Source organism: Molossus molossus, unplaced genomic scaffold (genome assembly GCF_014108415.1).
Source record: "Molossus molossus isolate mMolMol1 unplaced genomic scaffold, mMolMol1.p scaffold_m16_p_21, whole genome shotgun sequence".
In the NCBI taxonomy this organism is placed as follows: domain Eukaryota; kingdom Metazoa; phylum Chordata; class Mammalia; order Chiroptera; family Molossidae; genus Molossus; species Molossus molossus.
Genome location: NW_023425357.1, coordinates 2,683,911 through 2,703,236, shown reverse-complemented (window position 1 = coordinate 2,703,236; position 19,326 = coordinate 2,683,911). Strand labels below are relative to the sequence as shown.

Sequence of the window (19,326 nt, the reverse complement as noted above, 5' to 3'; positions counted from 1 at the left end):
ACCAGCTGGGCTCAGTTCAGACTCTTACATGCGAGAGAAATCAAATATCTTGCGTGAGCCACCGTTATTTGGGATTTGGAGCCCAGTAGCCAGACCAACACAATCACTAACGTAAGTCCTGTTCTGCAAGTCACAAAGGCAGAGGGGCAAGTGACAGGGATTCATTTGTCATTCAGCTGACCCTCCCATGAGCAACTTTATAAAGTTTTTTGTTAGGCTTTGCTTTTGCATTTCTTTTTAAAAGACTTTTTTAAAATTCTTATTTATTGCCTGTCTGGTGTGGCTCAGTGGTTGAGCATCAGCCCATGCACCAAGAGGTCGCTGGTTCAACTCCCAGTCAGGACACACGTCCAGGTTGTGGGCCAAATCCCCAGTGTGGGTCATGCAGGAGGCAGCCAGTCAGTGTTCTCTCTCATCGATGTTTCTCTCTCTCCCTCTCCCTTCCTTTCTCTCCAAAATCAATAAAGCAAAAAACAATTTTAATTCTTATGTATTGATTTTAGATAAACACCAATTTGTTGTTCCACTTATTTATGCATTCATTGGTTGTTTTTTGTATGTGCCACCAGGGATCGAACCCAAAACACTGGCATATGGGGAAGATGCTCCAACCAACTGAGCTACCCGGCCAGGGCCTGGTTTTGTATTCCTAAAATCAAATATTATGCACATACCAAGAACATTTCAAAGTGTCCAATCCAGTGGCTCTTCACCATAGTCTTAAGGTTGTGTAACTGTCGCTAATTCCAGAGCATTTTCACAACCCCGAAAAGAAATGCCAGTCCCTTTAGCCCTCGCCTCCCCATCCCTTCCCCTCCCCAGTCCCTGGAAAACAATAATCTAACCTTCTGCCTCTATAAATTTGCCTTCTGGAAATTTCACACAAATAAAACCATACACTGTGTGGCCTTTCGTGTCTGTATTTCACTGAGCATCATGTTTTCGAGGTTCATCCTCACTGTGGCCGGTATCAAAGTTTCATTCCTTTTCACGGCTGAGTAATATTCCACTGTACCCATTCATCAGTGATGGACTCTTGGGTTGTCTCCACCTTGTGGCTGCTGTGAGTAATGCGGCTACCACATACGCGTGCATGTTCTGATATGGATCTGTTTTTCTGTTCTCTTAGGCAGATGCCTAGGAGTGGAATTGCTGGACCAGAAACTCTGTGTTTAACGTTTTAAGGAACCACCAGACTGTTTTCCAAAGCACCGCCCCACTTTACCTCCCCACCAGCCAGTGTGAGGGTTAAACTTTACATGTCGATGTGATAATATGAAGATTCTCCAAACAATGGGAGCTGGTGATAATAAGTCAGTTAACCGCAAGAGCCGGGCTGCACATTAACAATAATAACGACCTCAGCAGGTGCCCGCAGGCGGAGCGTTTATTTCAAGATACACACGGGACAAGCACTCCGACTGCTCCCGGTGCTGGTTCCTCAGGGTGGGCCACCGCCCCATCCTCACTTCCACCGGCCACCAAGGCGGCCCTTCGCTGCCCCCTTCCGGCTGTAGGAGAAGGAGGGGGTGTCAGGAGGGAGGGCTCCCTGGACCTCTGAAATGGGGACACCCCCACCCCCGAAAATACCCGCTTTCGGTGCCCAGAGAAAGAGATGGGCAAATACATGCTCATCTGGGTTCACTGGCTGGGGTGGTGAGGTTCACGGTCAAAGACCCAGGTGTCACGCGGAGTGGGTGTCTGTGCTGAGTTGAGGTTTTCCGCGTGGGTGTGACACGGGTCACATTTATGACTGGGAGCTGGCACTGCTGACCTTTGGGGCCGGACCTCTGCTGTGGGGCGGGGCCTCTGCTGTGGGGCGGGGCCTCTGCTGTGGGGCGGGGCCTCTGGGGGCAAGGCCTCTGTGTGGGGCAGGGCCTCTGGGGGCGGGGCCTCTGTGTAGGGCGCTGTCCTGCGCACTGCAGGGTGTGGAGTAGCATCCCTGGCCTCCCCCCACTAGGTGCCAGGAACACCCGCGCAGCTGTGGCAACCAAAAATGTTCCAGACTTTGCCCAGTGTTCCCTGGGGGGCAAGATCAGCCCCATCCTTGAGAACCAGTGACTTACAGGGACATGGAGATGTTGATTGAAAGCCCAGGAAAGAGCCGGAGGACACAGAGAAATGACAGAAATGAGGGACAAAGAGAAAGGGACAGACCCTAAGAGGGACTGAGGAGGAAGGAGAAGGAAGGAGACACCCCGAGAGTCAGAGGGAGGGCGTGGGGCTCAGGCCCGGGACACTTACAACTTCTGGGCGTGGCTGATGCGATTGTAGAGCAAGTTGATCTGCAGAGGGAGCGGAGAGGGAGATGCTGGCACAGCCTGGGGACAGGCCTGTCTGCCCCGCCCTGCCCCAGCCCCGTCCTGTCCCAGCCCAGCCCTGCCCCAGCCCAGCCTGCATCCCCAGCAGAGATGGGTCTCACCTCATATTTCTGCTGCTTCATTTTCTCCATCAGGTCAAACTTCTCCGACTCCAGCTGGTGGATCCAGTCCGACAGTTCCTGGGCCTTGTCCCTGGCAGGGCAGACAGGCTGTCAGGGACTGGGGCCCGGCCACACCCTAGGCTCAGAGAGGTTGAGGGAACTGTCTGAAGCCACACAGCGTGACTCTGAATTTGGTGTTATTGGTGCCATTTTGTGAACATTTGAGGCAGAAATATCCAACGTGAATTGAAGCAAAGGGTTTTAAAATCTCTGCCCACTCTCTCCCTACCCAGAATGGAGATTCATATTCCCCTAAGTGAGAATGAGGTCGTGGCTGAGGACCCAGGCTCTGGCGTCAGAAAGTCGTGGTTCAAGTCCCCACTCTATGATTTTCTGGTTGGTGACTATAGCCTGGTGACTTCCCCTGGGATCCTATTTCTCTCTCACACACACACACACACAAAAATGTAGAAACAAAACTGTGAAAGAGGTAGCTGGTTGCCCGCCCAACATCCCTTAACCCTTTCTTCCTTAGAAACTGAACTTTCTGTAATAGGTCCAGTTAAAAAGCCACTTCTCACCCTGGCCTGTTTGGCTCAGCGGTTAGAGTGCTGCCTGCAGACCAGAGAGACCTGGGTTCAGTTCCTGCTAAGGGCACATACCTAAGTTGCGATTTGTCCCCACCCCGTTGGGGTCATGTGGGTGGCAGCCAGTCTATGTGCCTCTCTCACATCGATGTTTGTCTCTCTCTCTTCCTCCCTCTCTCCCTCCTGCTCTATCTGAATATAAATGCAAAAATGTCCTCGGGTGAGTATTAAAAAAAAAAAAAAGTCTCTCTCCTCAACCTCCCTTGCAAGTAGGGACAGTCAGAATGAAAGTAGGTCATTATCTGGCCAGTGTGGCTCAGTGGCTGAGCATCAACCTATACATCAAAAGGTCGCTGGTTCGATTCCCAATCAGGCCACATGCCCAGATTGTGGGCCCAATCCCCAGTCGGGGGACATGCAGGAGGCAGCCAAACAATATTCTCTCTCATCGATGTTTCTATCTCTCTCTCCCTCTCCCTTTCTCTCTGTCTACAATCAATAAAGAAAAAAAGAAAAAAAAAAAGTAGGTCATTGGATGGGGCTTCCAAGAAAGTTTGTGGCCCTTCCCTTGCAACTTCTTTCTGCTGCTTGGATGTGATGGCTGGAGCTCCAGCAGCCATTTTGGACCATGAGGTGAATGTGAGGATGGAAATATTGGGCTAAAAGTGATGGAGCAGAAAAATAGGAGTCTGGGTCTCTAATGATTTTGTAGAGTTTCCTATCAACACTGGAATGTTTCTTCTATGTGAAAAACTTAAGCTCTGTATTTTAAGATACTTTAGTCAGATTTCAGTAACTAGATGCCAAATTTATTCTTTCTTAACTGATAAAAGTCTACTGCATTGAGTTGTTGAATGATGAGATAATGGATGTAAAATATTATTATCTCGCTGACCTTTACTAATGGGTCTTGGCACCCACAAAGAGTAGATCCTATAGCAGTGACGTTTTACAGAGGAGGCTACAGGGGCCCAGAGAGGGGGAGACACTTGCTCTAAGTCACAGAGCACCAAGGCTTCTGCCCACCGGGATCTGCAGGAAGGTCCCCTTGTCTCCCTGTCTCACCCCCAGGCCCCTCCCCACCTACCTAAGCTGTTCCTCTCCCATGTGATCGATGTTCAGAGGCTTTTTACGCTCAGACAGGATACGAAGTTTCATCTCCCGCCCCGTCTGGCGCTTACCCCGCTTTTGTTCTGCCTGAGGATTGGGGAGGAGACACCTTGAGTTGGGGTACAAATCCTACAGATGGTTCCCCACTTCAGGACCCAGGGGTCTGCGATCCAGGCCAACATCCCTCCCAGGACCTCAGTCATCTAAGACCCCAGCCCCTCCTCCCTCAGACCCAGGAGTCCGGGCCCCCAGCCCCTCCTCCCTCAGACCCAGGAGTCCGGGCCCCCAGCCCCTCCTCCCTCAGACCCAGGAGTCCGGGCCCCCAGCCCCTCCTCCCTCAGACCCAGGAGTCCGGGCCCCCAGCCCCTCCTCCCTCAGACCCAGGAGTCCGGGCCCCCAGCCCCTCCTCCCTCAGACCCAGGAGTCCGGGCCCCCAGCCCCTCCTCCCTCAGACCCAGGAGTCCGGGCCCCCAGCCCCTCCTCCCTCAGACCCAGGAGTCCGGGCCCCCAGCCCCTCCTCCCTCAGACCCAGGAGTCCGGGCCCCCAGCCCCTCCTCCCTCAGACCCAGGAGTCCGGGCCCCCAGCCCCTCCTCCCTCAGACCCAGGAGTCCAGGCCCCCAGCCCCTCCTCCCTCAGACCCAGGAGTCCAGGCCCCCAGCCCCTCCTCCCTCAGACCCAGGAGTCCGGGCCCCCAGCCCCTCCTCCCTCAGACCCAGGAGCCCAGGCCCCCAGCCCCTCCTCCCTGGGACCAGAAGTCTGTGCCCTCAGTCACCTCCTCCCTGGGACCCTAAACTCAGGCCCCAGGCAGCTGACCTCACCTTGACCAGGTAGCCCCCAAAGTGGGCCCCCATGTTGGACAGAACCTTCTTCTTCTTGGCATCATCCTCAGCCCGCTTCTTAGCCTCTTCCTCTTCCTTCCGCATTTTCTCCTCCTGTGGGGGGGAAAGGATTATACCCCAAGGTCTGCCCCCCCACTCTTGGGGGAGAGGGCCTGAGATGGGGACGTGAAAGGGGGATTCAGACCCAGTGGTGAGAGGCAAGTCAATGTGGAACAGGTAAGCATGCAGGTGTCCCCTCTGCCCTTCAGGCCTGGCTGTGTGACCACCTGCAAGCCCTCCTTCTCTCTGGGCCTTGGTACTCCCCGCTCCAGCACAATGTCAGATGGAGGAGGAATGTGCTTGCTTTTCCTGCATCTCTCCAGCATGAAATGGCCAACAGCGAACTTGGCTGTGCAGCCTCAGCACAGATACTCACCCTCTCTGGGCCTTAGTCCCCCTGAGTCTCATGAGATGAGAATGACTGTCCTCAGAGGGTCAAGGAGGGTAACATGATGGCAGTGGGGAGCCTGGGGCTCCAGACAGGTTGACGGGGACTTGAGCCTGAGCAAGGGGTTCTAGAATGTCTAGCAAAGGTGTTACCACCTCCAGAAAGTGTGCCTTGCTGGTTGCAGACACAGTGGCTGGTTCAGACCAAGGCCCTTTCCCCCTGGAAGGGCCCTCGTGGGCCTGATAGTTTTGGTATGTCCAACATTCCTCACCTGGGACAGTTCCCTAAATCTGTGTGATTTGCAAACTTACTGGCTTAAGAAGATGCAAATTCACCAGGTGGGGACTAGACTTCTTGGGGGACCACTTTGTAAGTTACAAAAATGTCTCACCACTATGCTGTACACCTGAGACTAATATAATAGGGAATGTCAACTGTAATTGGGAAAAAATTTTTTTAGTTAGTTTGTTTCTTTTTAATCCTCACCTGAGGATATTTTTCCATTTATCTTCAGATAGAGTAGGAGGGAGGGACAGAAGGGAGAGAGAGAGAGAGAAACATCGATGTGAGGAACATCAGTCAGCTGCCTCCTGCACGCCCCCCACTGAGGATTCAGCCCCAAACCCTGGCAAGTACCCTGACTGGAAATCAAACCAGGACCTCTCAGTCCTTGGGATGATGCTCAATCCACTAAGCCACATCGGTCAGGCTGAAAAAAATATTTTTAAAAACAACACAAACTGCCCTGGCCAGTGTGGCTCAGTTGTTGGGCATTGTCCTGTGCACCAAAAGGTCACTGATTCAATTCCCAGTAAGGGCACATGCCTGGGCTGTGGACTAGATCCCCAAGGGCATGCAGGAGGCAGCCCATCGATATTACACTCTCACATCAAAGTTTCTTCTCCCATTCTCTCTCTCTAAAAATCAATACACTATTCTTTAAAACTAAAGTTTTAAAAATACACATTTATTCTTACAGCTGTGCGGGTCGCAGGTCAGAGGTGTGATAGGTCTCACTGGCTAAAACCAAGGCATGAGCAGGGCTGGTTCCCTCTGGAGGCTCCAGCAAGGACCCATGTCCCTACCTTCTCCAGATTCTAGGGGTTGCCTGCGTCCCTTTGCTCTTGGCCCCTTCCTCCGTCTTCAAATACCCCTGATGCTCCTGACTCCCTCTCCCAAGGACACTTGTGATGACACTGAGCCCACCTCGACCATCCGAGATCGTCTCCCCATCTCAAGGTCCTTAACCACATCTGCAAAGTCACTTTTGCTGTAGAAGGTACCATAATCACAGACTCCCGGAAGTAGGATGTGAACATCTTGGGGAGACCCTTATTGTGCCTACCACACCATCCTACTCCTGTTCCTTAAAGTGGTTCTGGTGGGCACTTCCTCGATGCCACCACAGATCACGTTTCTAAGGCCTGAAGTGATGGGTGCATTCTAACCACTCTCCCCCGACTATGGACGAGGAACAACAACTCTTGTTTGCCTGGGACAGATGGACACAGGATTTGGGGAGCTCAGACCAGGAAAGTCCCAGGCAAACATGAATTGGTTGCTGCAATGTCCATAGAAAATGAGCCAATCCCTGGCCGGTTTGGCTCAGAGGTTAGAGCGTCGGCCTGCGGTCCAGAGAGATCCTGGTTCGGTTCCCACTAAGGGCATGTACCTCGGTTGCAGTTTGTCCTCGGCCCAGGTTGGGTTGTGAGGGTGGCAACCACTCGATGTGTCCATTTCACGTCGATGTTTCTCTCTCTCTCTCTCTCTCTCTCTCTCTCTCTCTCCCCCCCCCACTCTATCTGAACAAAGTATAAAAAAAGAAAGAAAGAAAGAAAGAAAGAAAGAAAGAAAGAAAGAAAGAAAGAAATTGAGCCAAGGGATGGGAGGAGAAAAGCTGGGTCTTTGTCATGTTATTTGAGTCCCTTGATCCAGCCATGCCTGAAGCAAGATCACCCTAGACTTTTGTTTGGATGAGCCAATACAATTTTCTTTCTGCTGAATCCAGCTTGAGTTGGGGTTTCTGTCCCTTCCAACAGAAAGATCCTTGAATAATACAGCACAAGGACCTTTTGGGGATCACAGACAATATCATGAATGGAAACTAGAGTGTCCAGCTCAAGAAGTAACATTTGGGCTCCCAGAGGAGGGAGGCACCCACCGCCAGCTTGGCCTGCCGCTCCCGCTCCTTCTCGGTTCTGAAGCGCTGTTGTTGAGCTCTCTCCGCCCGGCGGCGTTCCTGGGGGACCGAGAAGAATGAGGGGGTGCAGAGGCTACCAACCCACCTGCCATCCGCCCCCAAACGAGGTCAAGAGCAAAAAAAATGCACAAGTGTCAATGTGGTCAGACTTGGGTCCATTTCCGAAAGTTTCAGCCTCGGGTCTGTACTGGACGGGAGCTATTCTACGTTATTCCTCAAGACCCAAAGGATAGCACGGGGTGAGGGAAGAATTTGGGGAGCCCCACCTCCCTCGACTCACAATGCGGTCTTTCAGCGCAATGAGCTCCTCTTCCTCCTTCTTGCGCTGCTCAAAGTGCACGTCAATGAGCGTCTGCAGCTCCAACAGGTCTTTCTCCATGCGCTTCCGGTGGATGTCCTGCAGGAAAGGGGGTTAGAGCCCTGTCATTCTCGGGGACCCCAGGGGGCGAGCCCTTCCCTGCAGGAATCGGTGGGGTTGACAGTTTATACATTTCCAGCAGGGGGCAGCAAAGTACCGTGTCCTGGCCCTACTTGGCTATTGGCATTTCATTCCCAAAGGAGGCTGAACGCGCAACACTTGTTTCTAATTTGCATGAAGGCACCCTAAGGGCTAGCAGCTGCTTCTGGGGGCGGGATGTCTGCTACTTACATCGAAGTCCACACGTTCCCCTTCCGGGATCTTTGGGGGGATCAATGGAGGTACCACGGGGCGGCTGAGGGGACAGAAGAAAAAGACAGTGAGCAGCGTGAGGTCCCTGACGCTCCCGGCCATGCTAGCGCGGTGGCCACCAGCCACACGTGGTGCTGAGCACCTGCGATGTGCCCAGTCCCAATGGAGAGGGACTGTCAGCCAAACACACATCTGATTTCGAACACTTGCTACAAACAAAATAGCTCACGTTTTATGTTAATTACACGTTGAAATGATGACATTCCAGATATCACAGGTTGAACACAATAGGATATTAAGATTCGTTCTGCATCTTCTGTCTTACTTTTTAAAACGCGGCTAGTACAAAATTTAAAGTTGCACAGCTTGCATTATATTTGTATTGGGCGGCGCTGCCGGGGGCGGGTCAGCCCCCCCTCTTTTCTCTTTCTTTGGTTTCTGAGACAGCAAACTCCCGACTTGTTCCCTACTTCTCTGGCTGTCCCATCTGTCTTCTTGTCCCCCAGTGAGCCCTTTTATTCATTCCTGGGACATTCATGATCGATGCCATTCACTTGGTGACTTTGACTTTGATTATCATCAATTACTGAGGTGTCTCCACCTCTGTCTGCAGCCTAATCTCTTTCCTAAGCCCCAGCCCAGGCAACTTTCCCAGGGTCTTGTCTCTTCACTCAGACACACACCATATTTCATGGTTCCCTGGCAATGTCCTGTGCTCTTGTGCCCCAGGGCCTTTGCACATGCTGTTCCAGCAGCTAGCAATGCCTTTCCCCTGATATACTTCATCCCGGAGGCCTTTCCTCCTCCACCAAGCGTTCCCTGACCCTGTGGCACATCTGTGCTCTTTCACCTGGATCTGACGTTATGTCTCCTCTCTTCAAAACTGTCCCATGTCTCCCTACTGCCCTGGCCTTCATGGCCCAGGCCCTTGTTGTAACTAGAGCCATCATGAAATTTGCACTCTGCCTACACAGGCCCAGAGAGTATCTGCTTCTAGTTTTTTGTTTGTGTTTGTTTGTTTGTTTGTTTCTCATGCTCAGATTGCTGCCTCCTTGCATCTCCAAGCTTTGGGCCCAAAGTCACCTCCTCCAGGACCCTCTGCCCCCAGTGAGCTCAGCCTCCTCCTCCTCAGAATGACCCTGAAAGACTGGCCTACATCAGTCGCTGACTTGGCACTCATCATACTGCTCTCTAATCTACAATCTCCCTTCAATCTCCTTCAGCTAGACAGTTATCACCTCCCCTGGGAAGCCTTCCTTGATTGCCTAGGACAAACATAGAGCCCTAATCTGTGCTACTCTAGTCCCCTGGCTGGTACCATCCCTGTATCTGGGTCTGCTTCATCAACAGGGCAGAGTGGGTTTGACCGGCCAAACACCATGGGAAGTTCTCCAGAAATGTCTGCTAAAGAGGGAATTGACTGTCCTTTCCTCTGTTTCGATTTCCCCACTCTATCTTCCCTGGAACCCTGTCTCTGGAGGTAGGCAACATACTTAGGAGGGTGTGATTTGCCTCCCCACCCCCTAGGATCTCACCTTGGTTTGGGGCGCTCTTCTTCTGGTGGGAGAATACAAAGAGATAATTAGCCAGAGTTTATGAGGGACTGAGGAGGGAGCCCCCCAAACCTTGGTCCCCAAGAGTCCAGTTCCCTCCTCCAGCTGCTCTGGGGTGGGGGTGGGGGAGCATAGGGGAAGAAAAGGAGAGAAGGGAAATCAGGGTGGCCAGAAAGGAGGAGGAGGGTCACACGCATCAGATATACATTCAGAACTGGCATGGGGACCCAGAAGTCCAAACCCCAGCCCCTCTCCCTTACACATACCCAGAGCTCCTGCCCTCCTTCATCAAGACCCAGCAGTGCAGGGGGGTCCGGAGCCCTCTCTTCATTCGGTGACCCAGGAGTTGTGTGCCCAGCCCCCTCCCCCTGGGGGACACAGGAATCCAGAATCCCAGTGCCAGCCCCTTCTGCAACCCAGGTCCCAACCTTTGAATGTATATGGAGGAGAAAAATAACAGACAGGGTCGGGGGTGAAGATGGGGGAGGGGGTGCCTCTCCGCAAACATCCAACCCTTCTATAAGTATTCCTCCAGGCTGGGGAAGAAGGCTTGGGTGTCGGTCCCTTTAAGAAGGAAGGGAAAGGGTTAAAGCCGCTGCGAGGCGATTTCCCTTCGTGGCCACCAGAGGGCGCGCGGGCTCTCGGGGGCTTAAAGGACCGGGCCTGGGGCCAGGTGTGGGGTCGGGAGGGAGTCCTCGTAGAGGTCAGCATCCCGGGGATATTGGGGTGGGGGAGCCCCGAAATCGTTCTCGGGAAGCGAAGCAGCTGCGGTTACCTCGCTCTGCCACCGGCTCCGGCTCCTCGGGGGCTGGGGAGGGGGCAGGGCAGAAGCCAGGATTTGGGGAGGGAGGAGTGGGGAGGAGAGCGGCCACGCGCGGGTGCGGGAAGGGAGAGGGGAGAGAGGGGAGAGGCTGTTAAAGGAACTGAAACTCAGGCCTTCGGGAGCCCCCACCCCAGCCTCCACCCCTGGACAGGACAGTGGTCCCCGCCCCAGCTCCCGGTCCGGCCCCCGCGTCCGGCTGCCACCTGCGGAGTCCAGGGCCTCACCTTCCTCCGGCTCGGGGTCAGCCTCCTCTTCTGGAAGGGGCGGGGTGGAGAAGAGAGGCCGTGAGGGACCCGGGGTCGGGGAGGGGGGGGCAGAGCCCTGGGTGTGAGTCACAGGGGGGCGGGGGGGCTCCTCTGGGTCTCAGGCGCGGACCGGCCGTGCGCTTCCCCACGGGCTGTGCGGAGGCTGCGCTGCGAACGCTCCGGAACCCGGGAAAGTGGGCCGGGCGGGGCGCGCGCCCCCCGCTCCGCACCCCCCCTCCGCCCACGGGGTCCGCGAGGAGTCCCCAGCCCCCCAACGCCAGCACACTCCCCGCTCACCTTCGGGCTGCTCCCTGAGGATGAGGTGCGAGGGAAAGAGGGAGGGAGAACGTTAGACGTGCGGGAGTGTCCCCACTTCTCCAGGACCCCAGCCGGCCCTCCCACCAGCATCACTCACTCCTCATACTCCTGCTCTTCGGTGTCCCACATCCTGGCGACCTGAGGACGAGAACGGGGCGTGGGCGCAGTCCCAGAGCAGGGGGGCCGGGCCGGGCTCCTGGTCTGAGGGGGGGGGACTGGGGGCCTGGACTCCTGGGTCTGAGGGAGGAGGGGCTGGGGACCTGGACTCCTGGGTCTGAGGGAGGAGGGGCTGGGGGCCTGGACTCCTGGGTCTGAGGGAGGAGGGGCTGGGGACCTGGACTCCTGGGTCTGAGGGAGGAGGGGCTGGGGACCTGGACTCCTGGGTCTGAGGGAGGAGGGCTGGGGGCCTGGACTCCTGGGTCTGAGGGAGGAGGGCTGGGGGCCTGGACCCCTGGGTCTGAGGGAGGAGGGGCTGGGGACCTGGACTCCTGGGTCTGAGGGAGGAGGGCTGGGGGCCTGGACTCCTGGGTCTGAGGGAGGAGGGCTGGGGGCCTGGACCCCTGGGTCTGAGGGAGGAGGGGCTGGGGGCCTGGACTCCTGGGTCTGAGGGAGGAGGGCTGGGGGCCTGGACTCCTGGGTCTGAGGGAGGAGGGCTGGGGGCCTGGACCCCTGGGTCTGAGGGAGGAGGGGCTGGGGCCGGGCTCCTGGTCTGAGGGAGGAGGATAGAGCCCTGGACTCCTGGGTCTGAGGAAAGAGGATGGGGCCCTGGACTCCTGGGTCTGAGGGTGGAGGCTGGGGCCCTGGACTCCTGGGTCTGAGGGAGAAGGGGCTGGGGGCCTGGACTCCTGGGTCTGAGGGAGGAGGGGCTGGGGGCCTGGACTCCTGGGTCTGAAGGAGGAGGGCTGGGGGCCTGGACTCCTGGGTCTGAAGGAGGAGGACTGGGGGCCAGGACTCCTGGTCTGAGGGAGGAGGAGTTGGGGGCCTGGACTCCTGGGTCTGAAGGAGGAGGATGGGGCTCTGGACTCCTGGGTCTGAGGGAGGAGGGGTTGGGGTTCACCTCCTAAGCCCTGTAAGGACAGGGCTTTGGGAGGTGCGGTCCAGGCACAGCCCGGAGCTGCATCTCCTGCCCCCACTCCACCCACCCAGCTGTCTCTTGTCTGTGACACGTCCATGGAACCCGATCTGGGTTGGATTAAGAGAAGGTATTTGGGAAGGGATGGTAGCCTGAAGACAATAGCTGCCCCACCCCCAGGGGCTATTTTGGGGGGATGTCATAGACAGGGAAACAGAGGACATCTCCTAAAAAGGGACTGGAGTGTGTATGGGGGGTGTTCCTGGGAGAATTAGTCATACCATTCCCCTGTTTCCTCTCCCACCCTCAGATACCACCCCTCCCTCTGGCTGGGTGTCTTCACCTGTCTTCTTTCACCGTCACCCACAGCCAGAGGGGAGGCAGGACACCCAAGAGCAGCATCTGTCCACAGGCTTCATCCTTACCCCCAAACAAATCCCCCATTTTCTGACATCTCCCAGGCCCCAAGGTGCCCACATTAAGAGTCCCCCTAAATCCTGATACCCACAGATCCTGAGACCCACAACTTACGATGCACCAGCCAGTCCTCATGCCCTGATTCTGAGACCTCAGGTCTTGACACCCCCCTAAATTCCAAAACCTCAAAATGATGGGACCCCAAAACCAATGCCCCAACTGATGCCCGATTCACGATATTCTGATCGCGGCACTAGAAATTCTGCCGCCTCCAGTCACAAGACCACAGATCTTGAGTCCTCAATTCCTCGAACCCCCGATTTTGCCCCCCAGTCCTGACACCCAGACTGCGTGACGTCCAAGCCCAGATGCCCCTAATTTCTGAGAACCCCTGATTCTTGAGACTTCTGAGATCCTAAGGTTATATTCTGGGACACCCAAATCCTGGTATACATGCCCCCTCCGAGATCTCCACACCCCTCAGGAGATCGCAGGAACCTTACCTAAGGCTGGGTCTGCAGAGGCTCGGACGTGCTGGGCAGCTGAAGCGCCCCCCGATTTATAGTGGAGCTCAGCCCCGCCCCGGGGGAGAGGGAGGGGGAGAATTCCTTTCCCCAAACACTAGTCCCAGCAGAGGCTGCCCTGCCCCCACTCTGGCTCCACATTAATGCTCCAGGCACCTCCTGGCTGCTGAGACCCCTTCTCGACCCCATCAGCACCTCCCAGGAACCTCCGGCTGGGTCAGGTGACCCCCCGTGCTCCCCACCTCCCTACAGCACGTGGCATTTATACTTTGAAGTCCCTGAGCTTAGCACACAGAGGTCTTTGGAGAATGCTCTTTGATGACAGGGGTATAAGGGACAAACGGTTTCTCTTTCCAAGGCTCTCGTCCCCCTTTTGGTGTCTCTGGGCATCCATCTCATCCCCGTTTCTCTGTCTCTCCTTTGTCTCTGTGACTCTCCACGGCATGTCTCTCTCCGTCCATCTTTCTGTCTCCCCTGCCCCACCCCCACCCTTTGTCTGCCACCAGGATTCCACCCTGGTGACAACAGGCGCTAAAAAAGGGGAGCAGGTGTGAGTGGGAAGGGGGGGTGTCAGCCTGAACGACCTTACCCCTACCTCCATCTGACATGGACCTTTTTTGGTCTCTCCTTTCCTGCCAAGCCATGACCCTGACCTCCAGGGGAGCCAACCCTGGAGAGCAAACTCCTCACCCCTCCGTGCCTTTGGGCGTCTCTCACTCCACCTCTGTCTCTCACTATCTGCGATCCCTGTGTCTCTCTTTCTGTGTGTTTCTGTGTGTTTCCGTTGGGTCTGTGTTCGGGGCTCTCTCCGCATCTCTGTGTCTCTGTGTTCTCCACTGGGCCTCTCTCCGCATGTTCTAGTCTCGACATTTCTGTGGGTGTCTCTGCGGATCTGCCTCTCTCGGTGCCAGTGTCTTGGGTCTCCCCAGTGTCTGCCTGGGACCTCGTGTCTGTCCCTCTCGGACTCTGTACCCATGTCTCTACCTTTGTAGCTCTTTCTGGGTCTCTCTCTGGGTCTCTGCAGTTATCCCTCCACGGGTCCTCATTTCTGTCTCCATCTTGCTCTGCATTTTCTCTTTCTTTGCACCTCTTTCCATCAGTCTGTCTTTGCCCTATTCCCTTGGGGTCTTTGTGTGTGTGTGTGTCTGTCTGTGTCTCTGTGGGCCCGGGTCTCAGCATCTCTGAGCCCCCCACATGGAGCCCAGGAGCCGAGAACTTCCAGACCCATGTCTGCCCCTGATGTGCAGTATGGCTTCAAGGAGCCCGGCCCTCAGTTTCCCCGACTCTCACGCCCAAGCCCCCAGGTAGACACAACCACTTCCAGCTCAGACAGAAGGTTTATTCCTCAGGACAGCCGACAGGCCAGCTCAGCCCTCAAACTTTTTCTTGCGGCCCTCCATGCCACTCAGCGCGTCAATGTTCTTGCGCCAGTCTCCAACCTCCCGGATTTCCTGGGGAAGTGGGGTCAGAGGTTAGAGTGTCTTCCCTCAGCTAGTCTCCCCCGCCCTTCAGCCTGCTGGGCCGCTCTGTTCTGGACGTCTTCCCAGGGATCCGGTTCTGGAACGCTTCCTGTCCCTCAACGATCCAGTCCAATCTGCCCCATGCACTTCCTCTTTTCTCTCCTGCACTTCCTGTCTCCCTCCTGCACTTCCCATCTCTTCTCTCCTGCACTTCCTGTCTCTCTCCTGCACTTCCCATCTCTTCTCTCATGCACTTCCTGTCTCCCTCCTGCACTTCCCATCTCTTCTCTCCTGCACTTCCTGTCTCTCTCCTGCACTTCCCATCTCTTCTCTCATGCACTTCCTGTCTCCCTCCTGCACTTCCCATCTCTTCTCTCCTGCACTTCCTGTCTCCCTCCTGCACTTCCCATCTCTTCTCTCCTGCACTTCCTGTCTCCCTCCTGCACTTCCCATCTCTTCTCTCCTGCACTTCCCATCTCTTCTCTCCTGCACTTCCTGTCTCTCTCCTGCACTTCCCATCTCTTCTCTCATGCACTTCCTGTCTCCCTCCTGCACTTCCCATCTCTTCTCTCCTGCACTTCCTGTCTCCCTCCTGCACTTCCCATCTCTTCTCTCCTGCACTTCCTGTCTCCCTCCTGCACTTCCCATCTCTTCTCTCCTGCACTTCCTGTCTCCCTCCTGCACTTCCCATCTCTTCTCTCCTGCACTTCCTGTCTCCCTCCTGTACTTCCCATCTCTTCTCTCCTGCACTTCCCATCTCTTCTCTCCTGCACTTCCTGTCTCCCTCCTGCACTTCCCATCTCTTCTCTCCTGCACTTCCCATCTCTTCTCTCCTGCACTTCCTGTCTCCCTCCTGCACTTCCCATCTCTTCTCTCCTGCACTTCCTGTCTTCCTTCTGCACTGCCCATCTCTTCTCTCATGCACTTCCTGCAACCCTCACGCACATCCTGACTCCATGCGATTTCCCTCCTTTCTCCTAATGCACTTCTGGTCTTCTCCTTCTACACCCTGTCTTCCTGTGTACTTCCTGTACTTCCTGTTGAAGATTCCTTAGCAGATTCTTCTCCCCAAAATTCCAAGTCATCTGCCCTGAGGCCAGGCCCTGGGACTGTTGCCCCCACACCCTGTCCTCTAAGCATCGCCTTTCCTGGCCCAGCCATGCTTACCTTCTCCGTGTCCTCCTTCTTCACCTGCTTGAGGTGGGCCCGCAGGTCCAAGGACTCCTTAGCCCTGGTTCCCAGCAGCGCCTGCATCATGGCATCCGCAGAGATCCGCACCCTCCGCAAAGTGGGCCGCTTGAACTTGCCCCGGAGGTCAAAGATCTTCTGGGTCAGATCTGCAATCTGGGGATGAAGCAGGAATAAGGGGAGGTGGAGACCTTTTCCTCCACTTCCCCCTTTCCCAATTCTCACACCCTCCACTGCTCGCCTATCCCAAGCCAGGCCTCACCCAGGCTTTTCCAAGCTCAGGCTGCCACTGTCTCCGGGACAAAATCCAAGTTCCTCACCCTGAGCTGGAAACCTTCCCAGATTGCCCCAGCCTCATCCCTCTGAACCACTGACACATCCCAGCCAGGCTACCTGCACTTCGGGGTTCCCCGTCCATGCCTGAGCTCCTTTGACGCACCAGCCACGCATTTTCAAAACACATTTTCTACTGTCCGCCTTCCCCTGCCTGGAACAGCCTTGCCTGGCCATACTGTAGTCATTCTTCTGCCCCCTCCTTGCCAGACTCACAGAGTTAGCCCAGGGCCCTTGTATCCCCAACCACAAGCAGCTGCAAGGAGCCAGGCTGAGACCCCAGCCCCAGGTATTGCATCCTACTCGGAAGGGACCCAGAATGCCCCATGCCTCCTACCTCTGTGACGTTCTTGGTGACTTTTGCCTCCACGTCATATCTCTCCTCATCCACTTTGTCCAGGCGGGCATGGAGCTGTCGGCACAAGTCCTGGTAAAGAAAAGTGTCATGTGTGGTAAGAGAAGGCTGGGGACCCAGAGCCACAGGTCTGAGGGAGCAGGGGGCTCGGGACCAAGAGCCACAGGTCTGAGGGAGGAGGGGCTGGGGGCCTGGAATCCTGGGTCTGAGGGAGGAGGGGCTGGGGACCTGGATATCTGGTCCTGAAATAGACTGAAGCTAGTCTCTGGGGAACTGAGAACAAAGGAGAACTCCAGAGCCAGTAATCCTGAGAATGGACAGAATTAGGGATGAAGGAACCGACTTCTGGGTTTGAGACTGTAGGCAGCTTGCAGGCCGTATTTCTGAACTCGTGAGGACAAAAATTGGGAGATTGGGCACCAAGGTTCAGAGAAAAAAGGGAAGGACTGTACCAGAGCCTCAAGGATGCAAGACCAGACACAGGAACCCAGGACCTCCGGCTGAGCAGGAGACCCTGATTAGAGCCTGCACCTACCTGCAGCTCCTCGAAGCCCAGCCCGGCCAACTCCAGAGGCTGGCAGCGCGTGCTCAGAGCGCGCACCTTCTCCCCGCGCCGCTCCTCTGCCTCCCGCTCCAGCTCTTGCTTCGCTATCTGCAGCATCAGGGTCTGCGGAGGGGAGGCCGGACCACACCCCACGTGGGAGAGCGAGATGAAGACCGACTGGGAGGCTGCCCCGCCCCCCCCATCCTCAGACCGACCTTCCAGAGTCCCGCCCCTACAAGGTCCAGCCCTCCAAGGCTCCGCCCCACCATAGCTGGGCAAAGCCACGCCCCAAACAACACTTCAAGTCCCACCCACTCGCACATTCGAAGCCTCACTCCCAACTTCTAGCTCCGCCCCCCTCAAGGACACCTAGGCTCCCTCTCCAGGCGCGTTCTCACCTTCAGCTGCAGTTTTCTCGAAGCAGAGATCTTAGACTTTTTCTGCCGGGAGGAGATGGAGAGAGGGAGTAGAAAGGGGGGGAATCCAAAGGCGGGCAGTGGGAGGGGCTTACGAACCCGCCCCCTCAAGCCAGGTGCAGATTTGAGCCCGCCTCTAAGTCCCGCCCTCAGAGCACCAGAGGCCACGCCCCTCAGTCCGGTGCACCAATCTGGGCCTCTGACTCTGGCTAGGCACCGCCCACTACCTCCAAAGCAATCGCAGGACGAAACTTAACTCCGCCCATAGGCAGCTCTCACCAATCCGAGCCTGGTCCTGTGCGAAACTCCGCCCCTGAGACGCGGCTCATCCTCTTAAGCTCCGCCCATGACCCAAACCCCGCCTCCATAATGGCAAAGTCATGGCTCCGCCCCTTTTCCCCAAGGTGCTGAGTACAGTAACTACCTGACTCTGAAGCCAGGCCCCGCCCCGGCCCCGCCCCGGCCCCGCCCAGCGCGCTGCCCCACCCTCACCTTGGCGTGCGGCTCGGTGGCATAGGCGCGGTAGTTGGCGGAGGAGCGGCGTCGCACCGGAGCGGGGCGCGGTTCCCCCGCCTGGGTTGGGGGAACGGAGCCGCGTCACCGTCGGGCCCTCGGCCCCTCTCCTTGCCCTCCCCTGGGGCTGCAGCCTCCCGCCCAGCGCCCTCCCGGCCCCACCGTCCAGCCCACGCCTGCTCTCACCGCATCGCCGCTCCTGGAGGGAGAGAAGCCAGGAAAGGGGGTTAATGCTGGGCCTGTGGCCTGGTCAGTCCGTCTCCAAAGGGACCCCAGAAGCCCCTCTAACCTAGAGGTCGTGCCACCAGCTTCCCCGTCTCGGGTCCTAGGAGTCTCATTCCCAAACTCTTACCCCATTGCGACCCCCAGGAGTCCTGTCCCACCTCCCGTGTCAGGCCAGGGGTCCAGCCCCGCAGCTCTCACCCCTCCCCCTCCCGGAGATCGCCCCACCTCCCCCTGCCTCGGGCCTCAGGAGACCGGCTTCACTCACTCGTCTGCCATGCTGAGACTCCGGCCAGGGGCTGCGGAAAACAGAAGGGACAAGAGGCTCTGGGAGAGTCAGTGAGGGGGCGTCCGGGGTGACCTTGAAGGCCCCAGGGACTTCAGTCTCATCCGGGCTGCTCGAGCCTCGGTGAGGACACTGATAAAAGGCCAGGGCAGAGACTAAATATATTGCTGTCCCCTCCTCCCCCTGCCCAGGATGTGAGATAAGGGGGCGCGTGAGGGGTGGGGCGGGCGGGGCTCCAGCTGGATCACCCCACTGCCACTGTTCTTGCCTGAGAAACCCGGCCCTTCACGCAGACCCAGGAGTCCAGACCTGTCACCCCTCCTCCCTCTCACCCAGGAGTCCGGGCCCCATCCCCTCAGTAAACTGCAGTCTCCATGAGGGCTGGAGCTGTGTCCTTCTTTCTCATCATCTCACCACGAGTTTCATGCCCCAGACAGGTTAGTCACTCAATACATTTTGCTTTGAGGACCCAGGCGTGCGGTGCTCCGGCACTCAGGGGACAGCGCCGGGAAATCCATTCCTAGTCCACTTGGAAAACCAGAAACCTGGTCTTGGCTACCCTCACTTGACCTTCCCTGGCCCCTCCCCACTCCGAGCCCTGGAAACTGACTGAGGACAGGACACACAGACACACGGAGAAGACCCTGCTCTCTTTATTTGGACCACATGGGTGCTGAGCAGCCCGGGGAGAGGAGACACCCCTAACACCCAGTTAGGAATGGGACACCTGGGGACCACGCAGAAGACTTCGGGCCTGATCTCTAGGCTGCCTTTAGAGTCTTGGGAGGGAAGTGTAGAAGG

General features: G+C 56.5%; 2 protein-coding genes across 5 annotated transcripts; both read right to left on the bottom strand.

Annotated features, from left to right (window-relative positions):
• Window positions 1-1,378: 1,378 nt before the first annotated feature.
• Window positions 1,379-13,208, bottom strand: TNNT1 (troponin T1, slow skeletal type). 4 transcript variants are annotated; one of them, XM_036274840.1, is made up of 14 exons: window positions 13,188-13,208; window positions 11,293-11,333; window positions 11,175-11,188; window positions 10,857-10,886; window positions 10,585-10,617; window positions 9,792-9,813; window positions 8,236-8,299; window positions 7,867-7,983; window positions 7,548-7,625; window positions 4,939-5,052; window positions 4,097-4,206; window positions 2,423-2,513; window positions 2,245-2,285; window positions 1,379-1,511 (listed from the first exon to the last, which is right to left on the bottom strand). In XM_036274840.1, the coding sequence occupies exons 2-14, from the start codon at window positions 11,322-11,324 to the stop codon at window positions 1,466-1,468; spliced, it is 792 nt and encodes a 263-aa protein (XP_036130733.1). In that variant the 5' UTR covers window positions 11,325-11,333; window positions 13,188-13,208; the 3' UTR covers window positions 1,379-1,465. The 4 variants fall into 4 exon arrangements, with proteins under 4 accessions (XP_036130733.1, XP_036130735.1, XP_036130734.1 ...); XM_036274842.1 differs by having other exon boundaries at window positions 9,792-9,810; XM_036274841.1 differs by lacking the exon at window positions 13,188-13,208 and adding an exon at window positions 12,253-12,303.
• A 1,321-nt stretch (window positions 13,209-14,529) lies between these two features.
• TNNI3 (troponin I3, cardiac type) lies at window positions 14,530-18,645 on the bottom strand. The gene is made up of 8 exons (XM_036274889.1): window positions 18,508-18,645; window positions 18,204-18,216; window positions 17,997-18,077; window positions 17,487-17,528; window positions 17,080-17,211; window positions 16,527-16,616; window positions 15,836-16,012; window positions 14,530-14,659 (listed from the first exon to the last, which is right to left on the bottom strand). The coding sequence occupies exons 1-8, from the start codon at window positions 18,516-18,518 to the stop codon at window positions 14,576-14,578; spliced, it is 630 nt and encodes a 209-aa protein (XP_036130782.1). The 5' UTR covers window positions 18,519-18,645; the 3' UTR covers window positions 14,530-14,575.
• Window positions 18,646-19,326: the final 681 nt, after the last annotated feature.

Coding starts and splice junctions, on each gene's coding strand:
- TNNT1 (XM_036274840.1), bottom strand. CDS start 11,324: ATGTGGGACACCGAAGAGCAGGAGTATGAGGA. Junction 7,984..8,235: donor GGGAACGTGTGGACTTCGAT/GTAAGTAGCAGA, acceptor CCTTTCCTGCAG/GACATCCACCGGAAGCGCAT. Junction 7,626..7,866: donor TTGCGCTGAAAGACCGCATT/GTGAGTCGAGGG, acceptor TCGGTCCCCCAG/GAACGCCGCCGGGCGGAGAG.
- TNNI3 (XM_036274889.1), bottom strand. Junction 16,617..17,079: donor TGGGCTTCGAGGAGCTGCAG/GTAGGTGCAGGC, acceptor TTTCTTTACCAG/GACTTGTGCCGACAGCTCCA. Junction 16,013..16,526: donor TCACCAAGAACGTCACAGAG/GTAGGAGGCATG, acceptor CTTCATCCCCAG/ATTGCAGATCTGACCCAGAA.